This window comes from Hemiscyllium ocellatum, chromosome 16, assembly GCF_020745735.1.
Source record: "Hemiscyllium ocellatum isolate sHemOce1 chromosome 16, sHemOce1.pat.X.cur, whole genome shotgun sequence".
NCBI classification, from domain to species: Eukaryota; Metazoa; Chordata; class Chondrichthyes; order Orectolobiformes; family Hemiscylliidae; genus Hemiscyllium; species Hemiscyllium ocellatum.
Window position 1 is genome coordinate 53,946,780 of NC_083416.1, and position 24,469 is coordinate 53,971,248.

Below are 24,469 nucleotides of genomic sequence, written 5' to 3' on the forward strand. Positions count from 1 at the left end.
CTGAGATATTTGTATCATCAATAGTCACAGGTGAAGTGCCGGAAGACTGGAGGTTGGCAAATGTGGTGCCACTGTTTAAGAAGGGAGGTAAAGACAAGCCAGGGAACTATAGACCGGTAAGCCTAACCTCGGTGGTGGGCAAGTTGTTGGAGGGAATCTTGAGGGACAGGATGTACATGCATTTGGAAAGGCGAGGACTGATTCGGGATAATCAACATGGTTTTGTGCGTGGGAAATCATGACTCACAAACTTGATTGAGTTTTTTGAAGAAGTAACAAAGAAGATTGATGAGGGCAGAGCAGTAGATGTGATCTATATGGACTTCAGTAAGGCATTCGACAAGGTTCCCCATGAGAGACTGATTAGCAAGGTTAGATCTCATGGAATACAGGGAGAACTAGCCATTTGGATACAGAACTGGCTCAAAGGTAGAAGACAGAGGGTGGTGGTGGAGGGTTGTTTTTCAGACTGGAGGCCTGTGACCAGTGGAGTGCCACAAGGATCGGTGCTGGGTCCTCTACTTTTTGTCATTTACATAAATGATTTGGATGCAAGCATAAGAGGTACAGTTAGTGAGTTTGCAGATGACACCAAAATTGGAGGTGTAGTGGACAGAAGAGGGTTACCTCAGATTACAACAGGATCTGGAGCAGATGGGCCAATGGGCAGATGGAGTTTAATTCAGATAAATGCGAGGTGCTGTATTTTGGGAAAGCAAATCTAAGCATGACTTATACACTTAATGGTAAGGTCCAAGGGAGTGTTGCTGAACAAGGGGACCTTGGAGTGCAGGTTCATAGCTCCTTGAAAGTGGAGTCGCAGGTAGATAGGATAGTGAAGAAGGCATTTAGTATGCTTTCCTTCATTGGTCAGAGTATTGAGTACAGGAGTAGGGAGGTCATGTTGTGGCTGTACAGAACATTGGTTAGGCCAGTGTTGGAATATTGCATGCGATTCTGGTTTCCTTTCTATCCGAAAGATGTTATGAAACTCGAAAGGGTTCAGAAAAGATTTACAAGGATGTTGCCAGGGTTGGAGGATCTGAGCTACTGGGAGAGGCTGAACAGGCTGGGGCTGTATTCCCTGGAGCGTTGGAGGCTGAGGGGTGACTTTATAGAGGTTTACAAAATTATGAGGGGCATGGATAGGATAAATAGACAAAGTCTTTTCCTTGGGGTCGGGAGTCCAGAACTAGAGGGCATAGGTTTAGGGTGAGAGGGGAAAGATATAAAAGAGACCTAAGGGGCAACTTTTTCACGCAGAGGGTGGTACGTGTATGGAGTGAGCTGCCAGAGGATGTGGTGGAGGCTGGTACAGTTGCAACATTTAAGAGGTACTTGGATGGGTATATGAATTGGAAAGGTTTGGAGGGATATGGGCCGGGTGCTGGCAGGTGGGACTAGATTGGGTTGGGATATCTGGTCAGCATGGACGGGTTGGACCAAAGGGTCTGTTTCCATGCTGTGCATCTCTATGACTCGATGAGCTTCCTTTTTATATGCTCAATTCCCTTTCAAATAAAGGCCAACTGTCCATCTGCGTTCCCTATTACCTGCTGAATTTGGACGCTATCTTTTAATGGATCACGCATGAGGATCCCAGAGTCCCTCTTTACTGTAGCATTCTGCAATCTTTTCCCATTTAAAATAAAGCTCTTCTATTATTGCTACCAAAATGCAGAACATCACATTTTCCCCCATTATATCCCATGGTCAAGTTTTTGTCCATTCACTTCACCGTTCTATATCACTCAGTGGACTCTGTGGGTCAACCTCATTAATTGCCTTCCCATACGTTTTGTGCCATTCACAAACCTGGCTATAGTACATTCATTCCATCGTCCAAGTCAGTAATATGTATTATGAATAACTGTGGCCCCAGCACTAATCTCCGTGGCAAGCCACTAGTAACACGCTGCCATTCTGAAAATGTCCCCTTTATGCCAACTCTGTCATGTATTAGTTTGCAAAATCCTCCGTTCATGTTAAGATACCAACAGCGTGGGCTTTAATAAATGCCTTTTAAAATCTAAAAATTATAAAGTCACCTTCTCACAGCTCAGCTAACCCTGAATGCATCTGACCAAGCTCCTGACTTCATTTAAGCCTTAATCCAAACAAGGACAAAAGACCTGAACACCAGAGTGGAGGCAGAGTTAACAAGGCAGCACTTGACTGAGTCTGACATCAAGGAGCAAAACTGGAATCAATAGGAATCAGGAAAAATCTCCTCACTGGCTGAAGTTATCTCTAACACAAAGGAAGATGATTACAGCTGTTGGAAGATAATCGTCTCGGCCCCAGAGCTTCTCTGCAGGGGTTCCTCAGGGTAGTACCCTAGGCCCAAGCATCTTCACATAGTTCATCAGTGACCTTCCCTTCAACATTGGCCAGAAGATGGGATATTTGTGGAAGATTTCGCAATGTTCAGCACCACTGTAATTCCTCAAATACTAAAGTAGCCCATATCCAAATACAAGACCTGGACAACACCCAGGCTTGGGATAATAGGGGGAACCACACAGGTGTCAGGAGTGACCATCTCCAAGAACAAAGAAACCAACCATCATGCCTTGACATTAAATGGCATTCTATTGTGGAGTCACTCACTATCAACATTTTGGGGTTTACAATTGACTAAAAACACAACTGAATAGCCATATAAATACTGTGGCTGGAATATTAGATCAGAGGCTAGGAATTATGCAGCGAGCAACTTACTTTCTATCTCCCAAAGCCTGTTCAGCATCAACAAGGCACAAGTCCAGAGTGTGATAAATACTCCCCACTTGCCTGGATATGTACAGCTCCAAAAACAGAGCTCAGGCTCTTCCACACTAAAGATTAGCATGTAAAATTAAAGTGTAAAGGACTGGGGGCAGAGATGGATAAAGAACTGACTGGCAGACAGGAAACAAAAGATTGGAATTATTGGCCATTTTCCAAGTGGTACCCAATGACTAGCGGGGTACCAGAGGGGTCACTGCTCGGACCCCAGCTATCCTCAGTATATATTACTTAAATGAGGGAACTAAATGTAATATTCTCAAGTCTGCAGATGACACAAAGCTGGATGGGAGGATGAGCTGTGAGGAGGGTGCACTGAGGAGATTCTTCAGTGGGATTTCGACAAATTTAATGAGTGAGCAAATATATATAGCAAATGAAGTATAATGTGGACAAACATGTGGTTATCCACTTTGTAGCAAAAACAGGAAGGCAGATTATCTGAATGGTGACAGAATAGGAAAAGGGAGAGGGGTAACAAGACCTAACTGTCCTGTATACCAGTTATTGAAAGGAAGCATGCAGCTGCGGCAGGCAGTGAAAAAGGTAAATGGTACATGGCCTCCATAGCGAAAGGTTTCCAGTGGAGGAATAGGGATGTCTTGGTGAAACCTGTCTATGCAGGTTCTATAGAACCTTATCTGAGGAAGGATGTTCTGCCTATGGAAGGTGTGCAACCAAGGTTTACCAGGCTGATTCCTGGATGGCAGGGCTGACAGATAAGCAGAGATTGGATTAATAAGGACTATATTCATTGGAGTTTAGAAGACTGAGGAGGGATCTTACTGAAATCTATAAAATTCCAGCAGGACTAGACAGGGTGGATGCAAGTAGAATGTTTCTGATGACCAGGGAGTCCAGAGCTAGGGGTGATCATCTAAGGATAGCGGGGTTAGGCTGTTTAAGATTGAGATAAGGAAATTTTCTTTCATCAAGACAGGGGTGAGCCTGTGGAATTCTCTGCCACAGAAAGCAGTTGAAGCCAAAACATTGAATGCTTTCAAGGAGAGTTAGATATAGTTCTTATGGCCAAAGGCATCAAAGGGTAGAAGGAAAAAGTGGGAACAGGGTACTGACTTGGGTGATCAGCAATGAACATATTGAATAGTGGAGCAGGCTCAAAGAGCTGAACAGCCTACTGCTGCTCCTCCTTTTTATGTCTCTACGTTTGATTCTCCCCAGCTCGTCTCTGCATTCAGTTTTATTTCGTTTTCACCCTGTACGTCATATTGTTACCAATTCTAGGAGCACGGCAATTTCACGATCATTATAGCTACACAAGAAAGTCTGATTCTCATGATTTCTTCAGAATTCACCTTGCTATAGGAGCACGTCTTGTAGTCCATGACATGAACTGAAGACATTTTGACCTTCTGTCAACATAGCCATACGGTTAAACTAACTAGGTTAGCTCAATATTTGTCAGTGAAAGCCTTTATTTCAAAGAATTAATTTATTCTCACCAGATTTAGTGGCCAGGTCCTAATTGCTAACATTTTATAGAACCAGAACAAAAGTAACACCTAAGCAAAACTAACTATTTTAATGAAGCACAGTGACTTCAATGTGCAGGATGCAATGCATAGAACCTATCAAGTCCACAAGTGGCATACCACCCTACAACAGACAGATATCACAGTTGCTTTATGTTTACTGTGTCTCAATCCTAGAACTCCCTCCCTAACAGTGTTATGGGTGTATCCTCACCACATGCACCGCAGCAGATTAGGAAGGTGGCTCACTACCACCTTCTCAAAAGGAATGGGCAATAAATATGAGCCTCACTGTTGGCAACGCCCACAGCTCGAGAATGAATCAGTTGGTGCATTGGTGGAACAGCTGCTGCTGCAGCAACCACAAGTATAAATGTTTACAGCAGCATGACCAATGTGTTGGTTTTTATAAAAGCAGAAAAAAACTAGCAGGAAACCAGCATATCCAAGACAGGGAAAATATATCAGGTTAATGTTTCAATTTAACCCCTTCACTGGGACTGTCAATCTGTCTTTTCCTTATTTATAAGATGCTGATACATTTAATGTGTCCAACAGTTTCTCTTTTGCTTTCAGATATCCAGTGGAGTACGTGCATGCATATACTATAATGTAAATGTTGCAGCTAAAAACAACAACGGGTAAACAAATTTATATGGGATGAAGGACCACATTTCTACACAAACACAGTAAACAAGCCACATTAACCTCAATATAGCTGACTGAACTTGTGTTTATATGAAGATAGGCTAACTGTTGTTATTCTTAATGATGTTTCATAGCAACACTGATTACTTCTCATTACGTTCAAGCCCACTAGACTCCTCATCAATTAATGCCTCCTCATAGAATCTAGTATTCACAAAAGAAACTCAATACAATAACTTTATTTAAGAGTTTTGAATGGAAATGAATTGAATGGCTATTGGAAGATAAATCAGTTCTTCAACTAGAGTATTACTATATACTTTTCTTGTTACTGTATTTAAACATGTAATTCATCAGAGGTTATAGATTTTACACTGATAACAGCATGTATGGATTAGAAGGTGCAAAAAGAACTGGATGGCCTATGGAAAAATTGGAAGAGATTCAAATACAGACAATAAGGATGATAGATCCTCTTAATTCAATGAGCACAGCGAGGTGAAGAGAAATTAATCTCTTCACATCAACAATCAGATGAAGCAGGGACATGATCTAAGTTTTCAAATCACAAGAGAAATCAAGAAGGGCAGTTGTAGAGAGTTTGTGTATGTTGAATTAGGAGAAAAGAAAGGCCAGGATTGTAGAATAAAGTAAATTTGAAATAAACAATTGTTAAGGGGTAATGACTTCACTTTTGGAGTCAATTATGGAGCCAAATGACACAAAGTGTGAACTAGGTGCAGTAATTCTAACTCTAATCCAGTTCGAACATGAAGGGAAGGTCTACTTGTGGGCTTTGGGTCTCTGAAAATGGACTACAAGTTGTTACACTTCTACCGCCTTACTGTAAAGCCTAGCAAGGACCTAGAATTGGGGACTACAGTCTCAGAATAATGGGAAAGCCTTTGAGGACTGAGATGAGGAGCGATATCTTCACTCATAGGGTAGTGAATCATTAGAATTCTCTGCCCCAAAGCAGAGATAGCAGGTGGCACAGTGGCAAGCACTGCTGCCTCACAGCACTAGAGACCCGGGTTCAATTCCCACCTCAGACAACTGATTGTGTGGAGTTTGCACATTCTCCCTGTGCCTGCGTGGGTTTCCTCCCACAGTCAAAAACTGCGCAGGTTAGGTGAATTGGCTATGCTAAATGGCCTGTAGTGTTAGGTGAAGGGGTAAATGTAGGGGAATGGGTCTGGGTGGGTTGCGCTTCAGTGGGTCGGTGTGGACTTGTTGGGCCGAAGGGCCTGTTTCCACACTGAAAGTAATCTAATCTAATGTAAAGCTATGGAAGTTCTGAGATTGATAGATTTTCAACTACTAATTACATCAAAGGAAAATAGTGTTAAGGTATATAATCAGACATGTTGTAGGTTGATAGAGCAAGCTCAGGGTGTTGACTGGTCAATGTCTATAAACAGGCAATAAATGGCCTAAAAGTGCATGGAAGTCCTATAAGGTACAAAGTTAAAAATCACAACACCGGGTTATAGTCCAACAGGTTTAATTGGAAGCACACTAGCTTTCGGAGTGCTGCTCCTTCATCATGTGGTTGCAATTGGGTTGGGAGAAGTTTACTAGATTGATACATTGATTAAAAGGATTATTTTATGACACAAGGATGTTGCCAGGGTTGGAGGATCTGAGCTACTGGGAGCGGCTGAACAGGCTGGGGCTGTTCAAGGAGCTATGAACCTGCACTCCAAGGTCTCTTTGTTCAGCAACACTCCCTAGGGCCTTACCATTAAGTGTATAAGTCCTGCTAAGATTTGCTTTCCCAAAAGGCAGCACCTCGCATTTATCTGAATTAAACTCCAGCCCAACTCAGCCCATTGGCCCAACTGGTCCAGATCCTGTTGTAACTCTCTTCGCTGTCCACTACAACTCCAATTTTGGTGTCATTTCATGAACAGGATGGTTTTGAGGTTTTCAAGAGCGAGGGATGACTCAATTGAAGTGAATAAGATTTGACATGGTGGATATGAAAAGAATGCTTCCTCTTACAAGTCAGTCCAGAACTAAGGGGCTCTGTTTTAAAAATTAGGAGTCGATTTTCAGGATAGAGATGGGGAGAGTTGATTTTCTTTCGAGACTGTGGTCCAAATTTGAAACTTTTTGGCTCAGAGGGCAGTGAAAGTAGAGTTGTAGTATATTCTTGTTAGGGGGGGGAACAAAGGATTATTATTTTATTGAAAGGCAGAGCAGGCTCAAGAGGCCAAATGGTCTCCTTCTGCCATTTCTTTTGCCCATATGGTCTACCTGAGTGAACTTATACACTGGCGTTGATTTAATATCTCACAGGTTGAGTACCAATACTAATCTAGTGGTGGAGGCTAGTTTAATTGCAACATTTAAAAGGCATCTGGATGGGTATATGAATAGGAAGGGTTTGAATGGATATGGGCTGGGTGCTTGCAGGTGGGACCAGGTTGGGTTGGGATATCTGGTCGGCATTCACAAGTTGGACCAAAGGGTCTGTTTAGAGTCATAGAGATGTACAGCATGGAAACAGACCCTTCGGTCCAACCCGTCCATACCGACCAGATATCCCAACCCAACCTAGTCCCACCTGCCAGCACCCAGCCCATATCCATCCAAAACCCTTCCTATTCATATACCCATCCAAACGCCTCTTAAATGTTGCAATTGTACCAGCCTCCACCATTTCCTCTGGCAGCTCATTCCATACACGTACCACCCTCTGTGTGAAAAGGCTGCCCCTTCGGTCTCTTTTATATCTTTCCCCTCTCACCCTAAACCTATGCCCTCCAGTTCTAGACTCCCTGACCCCAGGGAAAAGACTTTGTCTATTTATCTTATCCATGTCCCTCATAATTTTGTAAACCTCTATAAGGTCACCCCTCAGCCTCTGACACTCCAGGGAAAACAGCCCCAGCCTGTTCAGACTCTCCCAGTAGCTCAGATCCCCCAAGCCTGGCAACGTCCTTGCAAATCTTTCTTGAACCCTTTCAAGTTTCACAACATCTTTCGGATAGGAAGCAGACCAGAAGTGCATGCAATATTCCAACAGTGGCCTAACCAATGTCCTGTACAGCCGCAACATGACCTCCCAACTCTTGTACTTAATACTGTCACCAATGAAGGAAAGCATACCAAACGCCTTCATCTTCGCTGTTCTATCTATCTGCAACTCCACTTTCAAGGAGCTATGAACCTGCACTCCAAGGTCTCTTTGTTCAGCAACACTCCCTAGGACTTGACCATTAGGTGTATAAGTCTTGCTAAGATTTGCTTTCCCAAAATGCAGCACCTCACATTTATCTGAATTAAACTCCATCTACCACTCCTCAGCCCATTGGCCCATCTGGTCCAGATCCTGTTGTAATCTGAGGTAACTCTCTTCGCTATCCACTACACCTCCAATTTTGGTGTCATCTGCAAATTTACTAACTGTACCTCTTATGCTCGCTTCCAAATCTTTTATTTAATTGACAAAAGGTGAGAGCCCAGCACCAATCCTTGTGGCACTCCACTGGTCACAGGCCTCCAGTCTGAAAAACCCTCCACCACCACCCTCTGTCTTCTACCTTAGAGCCCGTTCTGTATGCAAATAGCTAGTTCTCCCTTTATTCCATGAGATCTAACCTTGCTAATCAGTCTCCCATGGAGAACCTTGTCGAACGCCTTAATGAAGTCCAAATAGATCACATCTACCGCTCTGCCCTCATCAATCTTCTTTGTTACTTCTTCAAAAAACTCAATCAAGTTTGTGAGACATGATTTCCCATGCATAAAGCCATGTTGACTATCCCGAATCAGTCCTTGCCTTTCCAAATGCATGTACATCCTGTCCCTCAGGATTCCCTCCTACAACTTGCCCACCACCGAGGTCAGGCTCACCGGTCTATAGTTCCCTGGCTTGTCTTTACCACCCTTCTTAAACAGTGGCACCATGTTTGCTAACCACCAGTCTTCCACCTGTGACTATCGATGATACAAATATCTCAGCAAGAGGCCCAGCAATCACTTCTCTAGCTTCCCACAAAGTTCTTGGGTACACCTGATCTGGTCCTGGGGAGTTATCCACCTTTAACCGTTTCAGGACATCTAGCACTTCCTCCTCTGTAATCTGGACATTTTGCAAGATGTCACCATCTATTTCCCTATAGTCTATATCTTCCATATCCTTTTCCACAGTAAATACTGATGCAAAATATTCATTTAATATCTCCCCCATTTTCTGTGGCTCCACACAAAGACCGCCTTGCTGATCTTTGAGGGGCCCTATTCTTTCCTAGTTACCCTTTTGTCCATAATATATTTGTAAAACCCCTTTGGATTCTCCTTAATTCTATTTGCCAAAGCTATCTCATGTCCTCGTTTTGCCCTCCTGATTTCCCTCTTAAGTATACTCCTACTTCCTTTATACTCTAAGGATTCACTCGATCTGTCCTGTTTATACCTGACATATGCTTCCTTCATTTTCTTAACCAAACCTTCAATATATATCTTTAGTCATCCAGCATTCCCTATATCTACCAGCCTTCCCTTTCACCCTGACAGGAATATACTTTCTCTGGATTCTCGTTATCTCATTTCTGAAGGCTTTCCATTTTCCAGCCGTCCCTTTACTTACGAACATCTGCCTCTAAGCAGCTTTCGAAAATTCTTGCCTAATACCGTCCTAGTTGGCCTTTCTCCAATTTAGGACTTCAACTTTTAAATCTGGTCTATCCTTTTCCATCACTATTTTAAAACGAATAGAATTATGGTCGCTGACCTCAAAGTGCTCCCCCACTGACACCTCAGTCACCTGCCCTGCCTGAGTAGGTCAAGTTTTGCTTCTTCTCTAGTAGGTACATCCACATAATGAATCAGAAAATTGTCTTGTACACACTTAAGAAATTCCTCTCCATCTAAACCTTTAACACGATGGCAGTCCCAGTCGATGTTTGGAAAGTTAAAATTCTCTACCTAACTACCCTATTATTCTTCCAGATAACTGAGATCTCCTTACAAGTTTGTTTCTCAATTTCCCTCTGACAATTCAGGGATCTATAATACAATCCCAATAAGGTGATCATCCCTTTCTTATTTCTCAATTCCACCCAAATAACTTCCCTCGATGTATTTCCGGGAATATCCTCCCTCAGCACAGCTGTAATGCTATCCCTTATCAAAAATGCCACTCCCCTCCTCTCTTGCCTCCCTTTCTATCCTTCCTGTAGCATTTGTATCCTGGAACATTAAGCTGCCAGGCCTGCCCATCCCTGAGCCATGTTCCCATAATTGCTGTGATATCCCAGTCCCATGTTCCTAACCATGCCCTGAGTTCATCTGCCTTCTCTGTTAGGACCCTTGCCTTGAAATAAATGCAGTTTAATTTATTAGTCCTACCTTGTCCCTGCCTGTTGGACTCATGTCTGTTTCCATGCTGTGCATCTATTTCAAAGCTTGGAAAGTGGCTGGGCTGAATGCTTTCCCTTTTTGTTTTCCTGCATTTTGATACTAGCTCTCCTTGCCTAATACATGCACATAACTGTGGAAGTCAGGAATACATATGTATGCAACTCAGAACAAATGCCGCAAATGAATTCTTTCCAAAAACAACTACACAGATCTTGAACCATTTGGTACAAATTAAAAAGTTTTTGTCTCAATACTAAATCCAGCCGTTCCACAGCAATTCATCTACTCCTTTTGAGGAAAATATTAATCTAAATTCATGTGCATTAAATATTATTACAGAGTAGTTGACATCCTATTTGAGAATCTTTCTGTAGTTTTCATGACAGAACAGAACTGAAATGACTTCTCTCTGAGCAGGACTTACACATTTAATGGTAAGGTCCTAGGGAGTGTTGCTGAACAAAGAAACCTTGGAGTGCAGGTTCATAGCTGTTTTCCTGGAGTGTCGCAGGCTGAGGTGACTTTATAGAGGTTTATAAAATCATGAAGGGCATGGATAGGATAGATAGACAAGGTCTTTTCTCTCGGGTGAGGGAGTCCAGAACTAGAGGGCATAGGTTTAGGGTGAGAGAGGGGAAAGATAGAAAAGAGACCTAAGGGGCAATTTTTTCACACAGAGGGTGGTACGTGCATGGAATAAGCTGCCAGAGGAAGTGGTGGTGGCTGGTACAATTGCAACATTTAAAAGGATGGGTCGATGAATAGGAAGGGTTTGGATGGATATGGGCTGGGTGCTGGCAGGTGGGACTAGATTGGGTTGGGATATCTGGTCAACATGGACAAGTTGGACCAAAGAGTCTGTTTCCATGCTGTACATCTCTTTGACTCAATGAGTCTATGAGTCTTGGTTTAGCCTTGACACCTGGCTCTGCTGGAAGCAATGCGTTATGAAAAGCATCATACAGTAGCATCCTTGTCCATTCCTACAGATCAAACATTTCTTTCATTTAACCGTCAACAGGTGTGGAAAACATAAGATGTTAGCACTTCAATTTCTGATCATTCTTTAAATCAGTTACTTTACAACAGATACAAAAAAAATTGCAGATGCTGGAATCCAAGGTAGACGAGCAGGAGGCAACACAGCAAGCCAGTCAGCATCAGGAGGTGGAAAAGTCTTCATTTTGGTGCAACTCTTCTTCAGGACAGAAGAAGTGTTACACCTGAAACACTGACTTCTCCACCTCCTGATGCTGCCTGACTTGCTGTGTTCTTCCAACCTCCTGCTTCGCTACCTACTATGTAAGAATATCAGCTTCTTAGAGACCTCTTAAGTGTCCAAAAAAATGAAAAGTGGTCAACTTGCAAGAGGATAACATGTATACAATCAGAGCAGGTATGTGTGCTGGCATTTTGAAATATGAAAAAAAATCCGTAATGGATAGTAATATGACACAATTTACTGAATAAATGAATTGTACAAGAGATACGTTTAACCATATTTGAAGTGTTTTAAAACAACAGAATTTATTGTTTTCAGCATCCATCACTAAAAGGTTAATCGAATTCATGAGGTGATTTTGGCATTGCAAAGATCACATGTGGTACTTTTGGTTTCGGAAGAATCCTTCACAACAAACTATCTTCCTCCCAACCCAATCAATTGGATATTCCAAATTTTTGAATGATTTGATACAGTTTGTGTATCAATAGCATTCTAGGTTGGATGACAAATCACACAAAACATCAAGCAGGGCAACATGCATATTTTCACTCTTCTAACAGGTTCTTTTCTTCATCGACCATTCACCTATTCCTTTGCCACTTCTTGGTTTTAACAGTTAAATGGAGAACTGAACACGTAGTACACTAATAAGGTTTATTCTTCATCTAGGCATTGCTAGTGGCATTGTAACCATTCTGACAATTCTCAAAGACTCATTTTGATATGTGCTTCTCAAGATCAGGTCACTGGCTTCTCTTGAATTCTAAAGATTAATTTGGTCTTGGGCATTTTTTTAGAACAGATTCTTCCTTCCACTCTCACATGGGTTTTTCAGAGACACGTCATTGCTTCACTGCATCAATTATTTGACAAAATGGAAAACATTACAACTTTTAGCTTGAAACAAATTTCAAACTTCATTTGCTTTGTCAGAAGACTCATTTCTTTGCCATTTTCCATTTGAGTCCTAGTCTATGTGGCCATAACATAAACTCCCATGCATCTTCATTAGATGGCTTCTAATGCATGCTGGATCCATTGCATCAAGTTATAAGGTAAATAAAACATGCATTTTTAGGGCATAAAATTGAGGCTAATCATTAATGTGAGAGTAATTTTAGAAATAGCATAGAAACAAAGGCTGCAATGCAAAAAAAAGAGTTTCTAGCACCAGAAAACAGGGCAAACTTCTACAGAGTGATCTACCATGTGCATATATACACAAACAAAATGTTTTCCATGTAGTTATTAATATCAATAGACATGTGTGAATAGTACTGCCAAAATGAATCATAGAATACTGTGACGCAGTATTCAAACATGTGATTTCCACAAATTTCCCAAGAAACATTTGGAAAGAAGCTCCCTACAGGGAATGAGCAATGAGCCAAAGAGCCCACCATCTGAGTCGCCACCATATTCAAATGAGCACCAATTCAACTGTGGCAATTACTTGGAAAGAGGCTTCTGAGAACTTACCTTTGCACTCATATCATGTAGAATTCAATGAGTCATTTCCTTTTCATTTCCAATTGGGGAAGTCCCAAAACAAATGCAAGCTTAATTTATTTAATACATTTCTTGGCATGTTAATTATAGATTTACTGGTCTTAACTTATAAACTATAAATTACTTTTCATCACTTATTGGATCTGTATGGTATCAGAACTTTGAAGAGACAGTGCCTGATTTTTTTTTTGGCAGCACAAAGAGCTTTAATGAAACCAGAAAGCAGCAGCAGACTGTTCCTGGGAAAGCACAGCCTAGTGTATGTTCAATGGGAGGAGGATGGTGGGGAGTCAATGGCCTATTGGTATTGACAGCAGACTGTTAATGCAGTGACCTGGGTAATGGACTGGAGACCTGAGTTCAAATCCCACCATGGCAGCTAGTAGAGTTTGAACTCAACAAAATAAAATCTGGGATTAAGAGTCTAATGATGACCATAAATCCATTGCTGATTATCGGGAAAAAAAGATTTAATACACTAATGCCCTTCAGGGAAGAAATATACCATCCTTATGTAGTCTGGCCTACATGTGATTCCAGACCCGCAGCAATGTGGTTTACTCTTAGATGCCCTCTGGACAATTAGGGATGGGTGACGCCTTCTTTCTATGAATTATTTTTTAAAATTGCCTGACAGTGATCTTATAGAAAATATGTTCACCATCAATTCAGGGATGCTACATCAAACTAAATTAGCCATAATTCTTCCTTTTATGACTTGTTCACATCTGTTATGGCAGTACTGCTGCGATCGACACCCTGACAACTGAAAAAAGGGGCAGATTTGATTGAAGTGAAGAAGGTTGTGAAGGGCCTGAATAGAGTGGTCAGGAAGATCCTTGTTCCCTCAGCAACACAGTCATGGACTACACAGCACAGATTTTAAAGTAATCAGTAGGATTAGAGGGAAGGTGAGACCCTCACTGAGGATGGCTGGGGTCTGGAACTCATTGCCTGATAAAGACGAAACTCTCAAACCATTAAAATGACCTGGCTGCTTCAACTTCTACAGCTTCCAGGGATGTGGACCAAGTGCTGGAAGATGGGATGGAAGTGGTGGGTTCCTCCTATATTGTAAATCTGAATATTAAACAAATGCAGGAATATGGAAAGAAGGTGAAAAGAGTGGCAGAAAGTGAATTGTTCCTTAGAAGGGCTAACACAAATGTAAGAGGTCAAAGGGGCATCTTCTGATTATCATAGTTTTATCATTCAAGAATAATGAAAAAATAATTGCTTGGGTAGTACAGAACTTAAAAATTGCTAAAAGGGGACAAAAAGTCAAAGCTTTTTGTCTTGCACTCATCAGGGACTGTCATGCAGGGAAGACTTGAAAATGGAACACCAATTTATGCAGCAGGAGAAAAGGCTCCTGATTGGTTGGGCATTCATTGGGATAGAGGTGCAGCGAGAACAGTGAACTGTCAATTATAGCTCTCACACCAGGCAGGCAGATTCTAATTGGTCAGTGTTGCCATGGGAATGCAACAGAAATAGACTAACAGTCTCCATGACACATTTCTCATTAAAGGTTGCAAAGTATGTACAAATTATTGTTGCTTGCATAAAACAGGGACCAATATATGGAGCTTCAAGAACAAACGCCCGCATCACATTGTGAGCCCAACTGATGATTTTAAATTGGTTTCAACAGAGAATCACACCTAATAGTGGGCATACATTCCTAAGCGTGGTTTGGTTGAATATCACTGGCATGCTGCCCGCCATGAATGGTGAACAGAATGCATTCTTTGATATATGGCCAATATGCCTAACATCAAACCAGCACTTAAACTCATATCACATTATTCTTTTATGCAATAGGCAAAACATTATTTTGACTTGAATGTAACATCCTACAGATGATGGACTAATGACACTGCTATTGGACAAGTAAACCACAAGCTTCAGGTGCCAGGACCCAGTTCTGAGGTGCCTGGGTTGGAATCTAGATGGTGAGACTTGAATTTTTTTTAAAAAGTCTAATGATGACCATGAAATCATTGTCAATTTTTGTCATAAAAACCCATCTGATTCACTAATGTCCTTTCGGGAAGGAAACTGCTGTCCTTAACGTGGTCTGGCCTATGCATGACCCTCGACCCACAGTAATGTGGCTAATTCTTAATTGCCCTCTGAATTGGCCTAGCAAGCTACTTAGTTGCAACAAATCATGAGCTCAGATGGTAGAAAGGAAAAAATAAACAAATGAAACCAGACAGACCGCCTGGTATTTATCAAATTGGGGATCAACCTTGGTTCAACGGAGAGTGCACAAGGGCATAGGAGGAGCAGAGCTAGACAGATCTAAAAATAAGATATCAACCTGGTGAGTCAATAAAACAGGACGACTCGCATGCCAAACAGCAAGCATTTCCACAACCAACGGATCCATGAGTGGTGGTGGACAGTGAACCAATTCATTGGAGGAGTCATCTCCACAAATACCCCTATCTTCAATGATCAAGAAAGTTACGATTAACAGTTAATAATATTTCTACATCTCCATGCCCATGACCGTCCAGCCATTCTGCACCCTCTTCTCATGCTGTATAAATTGGTGCGCCTCTTTTCTAGTCTGTTTCTTGCATCATAGTCCCTGATCAGAGCAAAGACTAAAAAACCTCAACTTCTTGCTTCCTTTTAGTAATGTTATTATGCGAAAACTTTAAACCCAATGCTACTGTACAAAAATTAGGTGACTTAACATGATTAAAAATAAGAGTATCTGGCATTAGATTTACGGTACATTTCAATCTTGAATATTTGCTGCACAAATCACTCATGTTTCCTGTTCTCTGTTTGTGATATCATGTGGACCACCATAAATGTTTCCCGTCTACAGTTTTTAAAGCCTTTCCTCTAATTGATTGCAGTTCAATATTATAGGATGCTCTCCTGTTACATGCCACATTCATTCTATATGTTTGCTGTATCATAGATGATGTCGGAGAATTGACAACAGCAGCATTGCAACATCAGCCAATTGCCTTCAGTCAACAATATTAAACAATGCTAAACAACAGTGGGATTTTTTGAGATGGTAATTCATAAATTAATCATTTAATTTACATCTGCCAACATCATACTTTCAAGTTTAGAATGGCCAAACTCATCTCTCATTCTCCTTCACCAACTGGGAGGAATGTGGAAGGCTGTTGAAGGCAAAAAAAATCAATCATTCTTACACACTTATTAGAAGCTGGAAGTGTGCCATAACATCTACCTTACCTGGAGTTTCACAGCCATGACAGACCAGATTTTAATTAGTCAGCAATCAGTGCAAAGGTCCCAATTAATAAACCAGATTTTTGGTCAGGTATATATCTTGACACATTGGTCATATAGTAGGTCACACAAAGTTAAGTGTGCCTTAACATTACAGACAAGGTTTGGAAATTTAGGAATAATCTGGTGGATAATAATGAAAAAAAACTTGTGGAGGATTAAAAATATATTGATCTTCAAGCTACATTTCTAGCAGCTAAGCTGAACTCATTCATTATCACAAATTGAAAGGGTGGCATCATGTTTGGTTTCTTCTGAGGGATGGGCTGTTTCTCTTCCACAATATGGTTATCTTCTTGGTTTGCCCATTGGATTAAAGAAAGAGCTTTGTCCTTCTCAGAATTTCTCAATAGTCCCAAGCTCTAAAGGATGCTGTTTATTTTTCCAAAGTTCAAACTTGACAAAGAAAATCAAATGCATTTCAGAACTGCGTCATTTACTATATTATCTGGAAGAGGTCGAAGTGCACACACTGTAGTCATTTACTATGACAAAGAAATCAGAGATGGGTGTGGTATCATCCTGCTCTTAACATATCAGTGACTGACTTCCCTTAGGGAATTAGCAAACCATTATCTCAGAACAGTGGACTAGATCATGAGAGAAAAGGCCATTCACAGAATATTCTACCCAATTATTGTCACACACAGCAATGATAAATGGAAGTCTTGATAGTAAAACTGCTCTGCTGCACACAAAGAAAATGAACAAGACTATTCCTTCTCACTCAAGGGATGTTTCAGAGTCAGTCGCCTCCAGCATTTAGAATACATTCACAATCCACCTAGCCTGCACATTCCAGGACACTATGGGCTATTTAGCATGGCCAGTCCACCTAACTAGTACACCTTCGGACTGTGGGAGGAAACAATAGCACCCAGAGGAAACCCCACAGACCTGGGAAGAATTTCTGTGTGCCGTTTGCACAATCACCCAAGGTTAGAATCAAGTCCAGGCCCCTGGCGCTGAGAGGCAGTGGTGTTAACCACTGAGCCACCATGCCACCCTCAGAGATAATATTGCAAATAGGAACAGAGCAGCGACATTTGTTAAAGGTCTGATAATACTGAAAAAGGTACCAAAAGGCAGGATGGGTCAAATAACATCTAACTGTACTATATAAGATTCTACTTAATTGCTATCTGCCATATTGTATTCCTATGGGTGAAAGTGAGGATTGCAGATGCTGGAAACCAGAGTTTAGATTAGAGTGGTGCTGGAAAAGCACAGCAGGTCAGGCAGCATCCAAGGAGCAGGAAAATCGACATTTCGGGCAAAAGCCCTTCATTATGGGGAGGAAAAGGAAAGTAAGGTTCCAGATTACACCACCTAACTGCAGGTGTTACCATAAAACAATGAAATTTGACATTACATTTGAGAGAGACAAAGGAGGGTGACAAACTAGAGGTTAAATTTAAGGAAAGCAAGCTTCAAAAGGACAGCCTTCAGTTCTTAGAGCTTCTTGCACGGCAACTACTGGCACAAAACCATAACCACAAATGTTCAGCTGATGAGGACGCAATGTTTCGAAATTAAATGTTGGGACATTTGCAAACTGCAGGCTAGTAACATGTGATCAAATATCATTAGTGTTGAAATCACGTGATCAAACCCTGTCTATGGAATACTCTTCCTCAGGGAGCGGGGTTGTTGAATATCTTGAAGGCTGTGTTTAATAGATTTTTGATTGGTTTGGGTGAAATGGTACGGGAGTAGAGGAAAAGTGGAGTTCAGGCCACAATCAGATGAGCCATGATCTTAACAAATGGCAGAGTAGGCTTGCCATTGTTCCTAATTCATTATGCTCCTATGCTCATAATTGGTCCGATGTGAAAGAACAATATCATAAAGATTTCTATCAGGTCACTGCTTACATTTAACAGCATTGGTGAACATCCTTAATGGCTCAAATTACTCACAGCTTCACAGCTATAATACCATCATCTCTGATGCCACCCTAAAAGATTACATTAACTAATTACAGTTGTCCATAGCTGTGCAAGTTGTACCCGATGCAACAAGAACAGCCATAATGGGAAACCAATTCTTTTCATTGCATACTTAATGGTATTTTTACTGTAAGTCATTAACTGCCTCACAGATATGAGATAACCCAATGGCTCAAATTTATTTGATAAACTCTGAATGGACAATAGGGTGTTTAATGATGATCACTATGACTTAGCCAGTGCATGTTATAGAAATCATTATTTAGATTTAATATCAAAAAATCTCCTACCTTTTCTCAGTCACCCATGCTGTGCAAAGTCCTAGGCAGTAATTCATTCAGTTAAGTCCCAAAGCAACAGATTGAAATCCAAATTGTAAATCAACTCCAGGTTACCGCTGACAAATACTGTGCAGATCAGCACTGGTCTGACCAGTTACATGACACACAAGAAATACTCCACATTAAATCTTAGTTTGCTTCAATTTGATTCAATCACTTGAAATCAAGTTTAAGAATATTTGATTCTACCTATATGAGTATAATTGTGAATTTGCAACAACACTACCCAAATCACTGAAAGACAGTGCAGGAAACTGAGGTGTCAGTGGGGGAGCACTTTGGGGCCAGCAACCATAATTCTATTCGTTTTAAAATAGTGATGGAAAAGGATAGACCAGATCTAAAAGTTGAAGTTCTAAATTGGAGAAAGGCCAATTTTGACGGTATTAGGCAAGAACTTTCGAAAGGTGATTGGAGGCAGACATTTGTAGGTAAAGGGACGGCTGGAAAAGTGGAAGCCTTCAGAAATGAGATCACAAGAATCCAAAGAAAGTATATTCCTGTCAGGGTGAAAGGGAAGGCTGGTAGCTCTAGGGAATGCTGGATGACTAAATAAACAGAGTTTGGTTAAGAAAATGAAGGAAGCATATGTCAGATATAGACAGGGTAGATCGAGTGAAAGAGTATAAAGAAAGTAGGAGTATACTTAAGAGGGAAACCAGGAGGGCAAAATGGGGACATGAGATAGCTTTGGCAAATAGAATTAATGAGAATCCAAAGGGTTTTTACAAATACATTAAGGGCAAAAAGGTAACTAGGAAGAGAATAATGCCCCTCAAAGATCAGCAAGGCGGCCTTTGTGTGGAGCCACAGAAAATGGAGAAGATACTAAATGAGTATTTTGCATCAGTATTTACTGTGAAAAAGGATACGAAACGTATAGACTGTAGGGAAATAGATCTTGCAAAATGTCCAGATTACAGAGAAGGAAGTGCTGGATGTCTTGAAACGGTTAAAGGTTAAAGACAGGGAGAACTAGCCATTTGGATACAGAACTGGCTGAAAGGTAGAAGACAGAGAGTGGTGAGGGTTGTTTTTCAGACTGGAGACCTGTGACCAGTGGAGTGCCACAAGGATCGGTGCTGGGTCCTCTACTTTTTGTCATTTACATAAATGATTTGGATGCAAGCATAAGAGGTACAGTTAGTAAGTTTGCAGATGACACCAAAATTGGAGGTGTAGTGGACAGCGAAGAGGGTTACATCAGATTACAACAGGATCTGGACCAGATGGGCCAATGTGCTGAGAAGTGGCAGATGTAATTTAATTCAGATAAATGTGAGGTGCTGCATTTTGGGAAAGCAAATCTTAGCATGACTTATACACTTAATGGGAAGGTCCTAGGGACTGTTGCTGAACAAAGAGACTTTGGAGTGCAGGTTCATAGCTCCTTGAAAGTGGAGTCGCAAGTAGATAGGATAGTGAAGAAGGCTTTCCTTTATTGGTCAAAGTATTGAGTACAGGAGTTGGGAGGTCATGTTGCGGCTATACAGGACATTGGTTAGGCCACTGTTGGAATATTGTGTGCAATTCTGGTCTCCTTCCTATCGGAAAGATGTAAAACTTGAAAAGGTTCAGAAAAGATTTACAAGGATGTTGCCAGGGTTGGAAGATTTGAGCTATAGGGAGAGGCTGAACAGGCTGGGGCTATTTTCCCTGGAGCATTGGAGGCTGAGGGGTGACCTTATAGACGTTTACAAAATTATGAGGGACATGGATAGGATAAATAGACCAAGTCTTTTCCCTGAAGTTGGGGACTCCAGAACTAGAGGCCATAGGTTTAGGGTGAGAGGGGAAAGATATAAAAGAGACCAAAGGGCAACACTTTCACACAGAGGGTGGTACGTGTATGGAATGAACTGCCAGAGGAAATGGTGGAGGCTGATACAATTGTAACATTTAAGAGGCATTTGGATGGGGTATATGAATAGGAAGGGTTTGCAGGGATATGGGCTGGGAGCTGGCAGTGGGACTAGATTGGATTGGGATATCTGGTCAGCATGGACAGGTTGGACCGAAGGGTCTGTTTCCATGCTGTACATCTCTATGACTTGTTTTGCATTCAGTTCTGTTGGCTTTTAGAATGTTTTCCTTATGTTTTCTACCATCATGTACAAAGAAATATGCCAATAGAATTTACAATGCTTTAAATAAATTAGTGAAATTTCTTTGGCCTTCACAAATCTGTATATAAATATTCTTTTAAAAAGTGGTAGAATATCTGAAATTGGATCACTGGCTTCTTTCCTCACTTTCTTCTGATCAAGATAATAAAATTTTACACTGTGATTACCAGTAAACAGAGTTGATCTTGTTAAACGGATCATGATTTGCTTGTACTGTTCGGGTCAATCTGAATTGTTGTCAAATTTTTGTTATGTGTTATCTACCTCAATTTCCTGGGATTGCTCAAATCAATTTGACTCAAATTATTTTTATTGTTTTTGCAAGTTAGCTCTTATGCCTACTGATACAGTCAGAACACATTTTTTTCTCAGGGGTTTCAAAAATCTTGTTCAATGTGATTGGGAGATTAGTGATCATGTTATTCACTGTTGCTGTTAGAGACAGTAAATTGAGGTGTGTGGACAACTTAAAAGTCAACAGCATCAAGGTGAGTACCACAAAGATCACATTTTACTAAGGTGACTTATTCTTCCAGTTGGGAAACTCATCAATGCCAGAACAGGTGATACCCTATGGACCAAACTGTGCTAATAGCACCTAGTGGTAGTTAACAGACACTGTAGCCATTTCGTAGGTGACTGAGCAGCCCACTTGCTTGGCATGAAGAATTATATGAACATTTTTTTACTGTTCCATGTGCTGGATTTTTTTTAAAAGTAAAGAATTTGTTTATTAAGTAGGCTAACTTCCATTACTAAGAGGCAAGCAGGCATGTAAGATTTTAAAATAGTATAGCTATCTTAACTGCACTGTAAACGTGATAATTAAAAGGGTTGGCTCTTATAGAGGGGTTGGGATGGTTGGTGGGGGATGGCTGAAAGAGGAGGAAAACAGTTGGTCAGACAGGGAATCTGAACATGACCACCTAGCAAGATGGATAAGAGATAGGAAAACAAAGAAAAGGTACTTCCTAAGGGGATCTTAATTTAAAAAAAAAACAAGCATTAAGAACACAGCGATCAGAAGTTCCAAGGAAGGAGGACGAGGTTTAAAACTAAAGAAAAAAAAAGACATGATGACAAAAACCTTAATTATGCAAATCACTGTGCCACTAATGAAAATGAACAAACATCAGTAGGTATAAACAATGTTTAGAGTTGATGTCAACATGCTAAGCTGCTTTTGGGATCTTTCCCCATTAAAAGGAACATTCCAAGAAAGGGATTAAAAAAATATCCTGCACAAGACCCAAATGGCTGGCCAACAAATGAGGCCTCTTGTCCACACCACATTATGTCCCTGAGATTAGACTTGAAGTCATTAAATCCTCCTTATGCAGCAGTCTGGTTGTGTACTTGACAGTGGTGAGTATGATCAGAATTAACGTAAACATTGTGCTACCACACTACAGATGACATCCTGTAACTCTGTACTACCATCTGTGAAGCTACCAGAATAAAAACAAAAACAAACCAAGTTTCGCCCAGTTATATACTTTTGAACTAACAGAAAAGCAGAAATGGCAGCCTATGACTCAATCGCTCAAATCCCTATGGCCAAGTATGAGAAAACTCCACTGTATACACAACAGAAGTGGCAGAAAAATTTCACCAATTTTAAGGAAGATAACTTTTTTTAAAAGAATGTCATAAAAGTTGGTAATTATTCATCAATATTACAGCAACTACGTGGACTTTTTGCTTTCTCCCCCCGAAGAGGTGGAGTGCCTTTTTATTACACCTTTGTTGCACAGGAAACTTCACGGTAACATACCGTACAATGTAAAGCAACTCCTTTTTGAAAACCCAATAAGTAGATACAATTAAAATCCATTAGAGACAAGGGCGACAAAATTATTATTCAGTAATTACACAAAATTGACCTTGAAGAGTCAGCAATCCAATTTACACCACAACAAATTCTCTACCAAATAAATTTGAAAAGATTAGCAGCCACCAAAATAGACAGCCATCACCAGAGTTCAATTTTACCTAAAAATCTTGAAACTACAAGCCCATTCAAACACTCACATTCAACTCTAAAACGTCTAGTAGTGAATTCAATAAGTTTACATGGAGTAAATGTAAGCATGATGATTATGTTCTGTTTTGTTGATATGAAACAAATTTACTATCAGTGCCAGTGACACCTGAGTACACAACATCAACCTGTCAAGATTTATTTCTAATTAACTGGATGTTCAATTTTTGTTCATTTCTGAAGCGTACACATTAAACAGAAACATGTACTGGATATTAATTGCTTAGAATGATGGAGACAGCTATTCATTTATTCAACTGAAAAAGTTGTCTGCGTTGGGGTATAAGCACATTTAAGTCAAATGAAGGACCTCTTTTGCTGGTTAACATCGGTCTCTTCCTCCTGTGTGAAAGACAAGCAATTGCGTTGAACTGTAAATAATAAGCTAGTCAGGATAGAATTGTTAAGCGCACTGACAAACCTCTGAAGGCTTCTTCTCTTCCTGCCTTGTCCAGGGGTGCTTTGTGTTTGCTGTCTTAGAACTTCGACACCATAATGTTATGTGACCTTGTGAAAGAAGATCAAAAATGTTACTCTGCTGATGACAATGAATGGAAATTATGCACATTAAAGGGAACGCTATTGGATAGTGAGATAATTAAATGGACACCAACTGATTTAGAAGGCACAATAAATCTCTGGTAAAAGTCAACGTTCAAATAAAAAAACTGACAGATTCACCAGGTTCGTCTTGAGGTTGTTTGCTAAATAAACAATAATACAAAAAACTGGACTATGAGGGCAACTGAGAACACTTTCACTGAGTACAGGACTATGCCTCTTTTCATAGTTTCCCTCTCATTTTCTGGCCAAGAGAACGGGTTGGTGAACTATTTCAAGACCTCTGCCAAGATGGTCCATAATTTAGCATGGGGACATTATGGCAGATCAATTCTTTCCTCTTCTAATCAAAAAAAACTCAGTCTCAGGTAACACCTTTGTTCAGTTGCACAACAGGAAGTCAGAACATAATATGCCACTGACAGGCTATGGTGACCGGTCATGACGTCTAGATTAACAATGCAGAGGATCTAACTAATGTTCTGGGGCCACATGTTCAAATCCCACCCTGACAACTAGTACAATTTAAATTCAATTAATTATAAATGATAGGTATGACCATGAAAACATTGTTGCAAAAATCTATCTGGAAGGAAATCTGCTATCTTTGCCTGGTCTCAGTGACTCCAGATCCGTAGCAATGTAGTACACTCTTAGCCATCAACGAATTCAACCTTGCAAACTATCCAGTTTCACAACAATTAGGGATGGCTAATACATGCTGGCCTTGTAGGTATTGCTCACATTCCAAGAATAAATTAGCACTCCAAGGTTAAGGAATCTCCTCACTCACTGTTGAAGAATAGTGGAATGCTATCTTAATGAATATGAGCATCAGTGTTGAACTGCCTTCAATGGAACGACCAACTTGTAATAAAATGTGTTTTGCTAAACCTTCACTTTTTGCTTCGGTGTTAAATTCTAACTGACTTAAATGCCGTTAATGTATCTGACGCTACTACCACTGCTGATTGCGCATTCTATGCACCTACCTCTGACATCGCCCTTAAACCTTCCTCCAAATACCTTAAACTTATGCCCCCTCGTGACAGACATTTCCGTTATGGAAAAATGTCTCTAATTATCTACCTACGTCTGTCAACATCTTGTACACCTCTATCAGGTTACTGC

General features: G+C 40.7%; 1 protein-coding gene across 2 annotated transcripts in view; it reads right to left on the reverse strand.

The window, feature by feature from the left end:
• jade2 (jade family PHD finger 2) overlaps positions 1–24,469 on the reverse strand; it is a 197,453-nt gene that overhangs the window by 153,783 nt on the left and 19,201 nt on the right. For both annotated transcript variants that reach the window (XM_060837269.1, XM_060837270.1), the window contains exon 4: positions 23,199–23,284. In XM_060837269.1, coding sequence (XP_060693252.1) covers positions 23,199–23,284 — 86 coding nt within the window. The remainder of the gene's footprint in view (positions 1–23,198; positions 23,285–24,469) is intronic.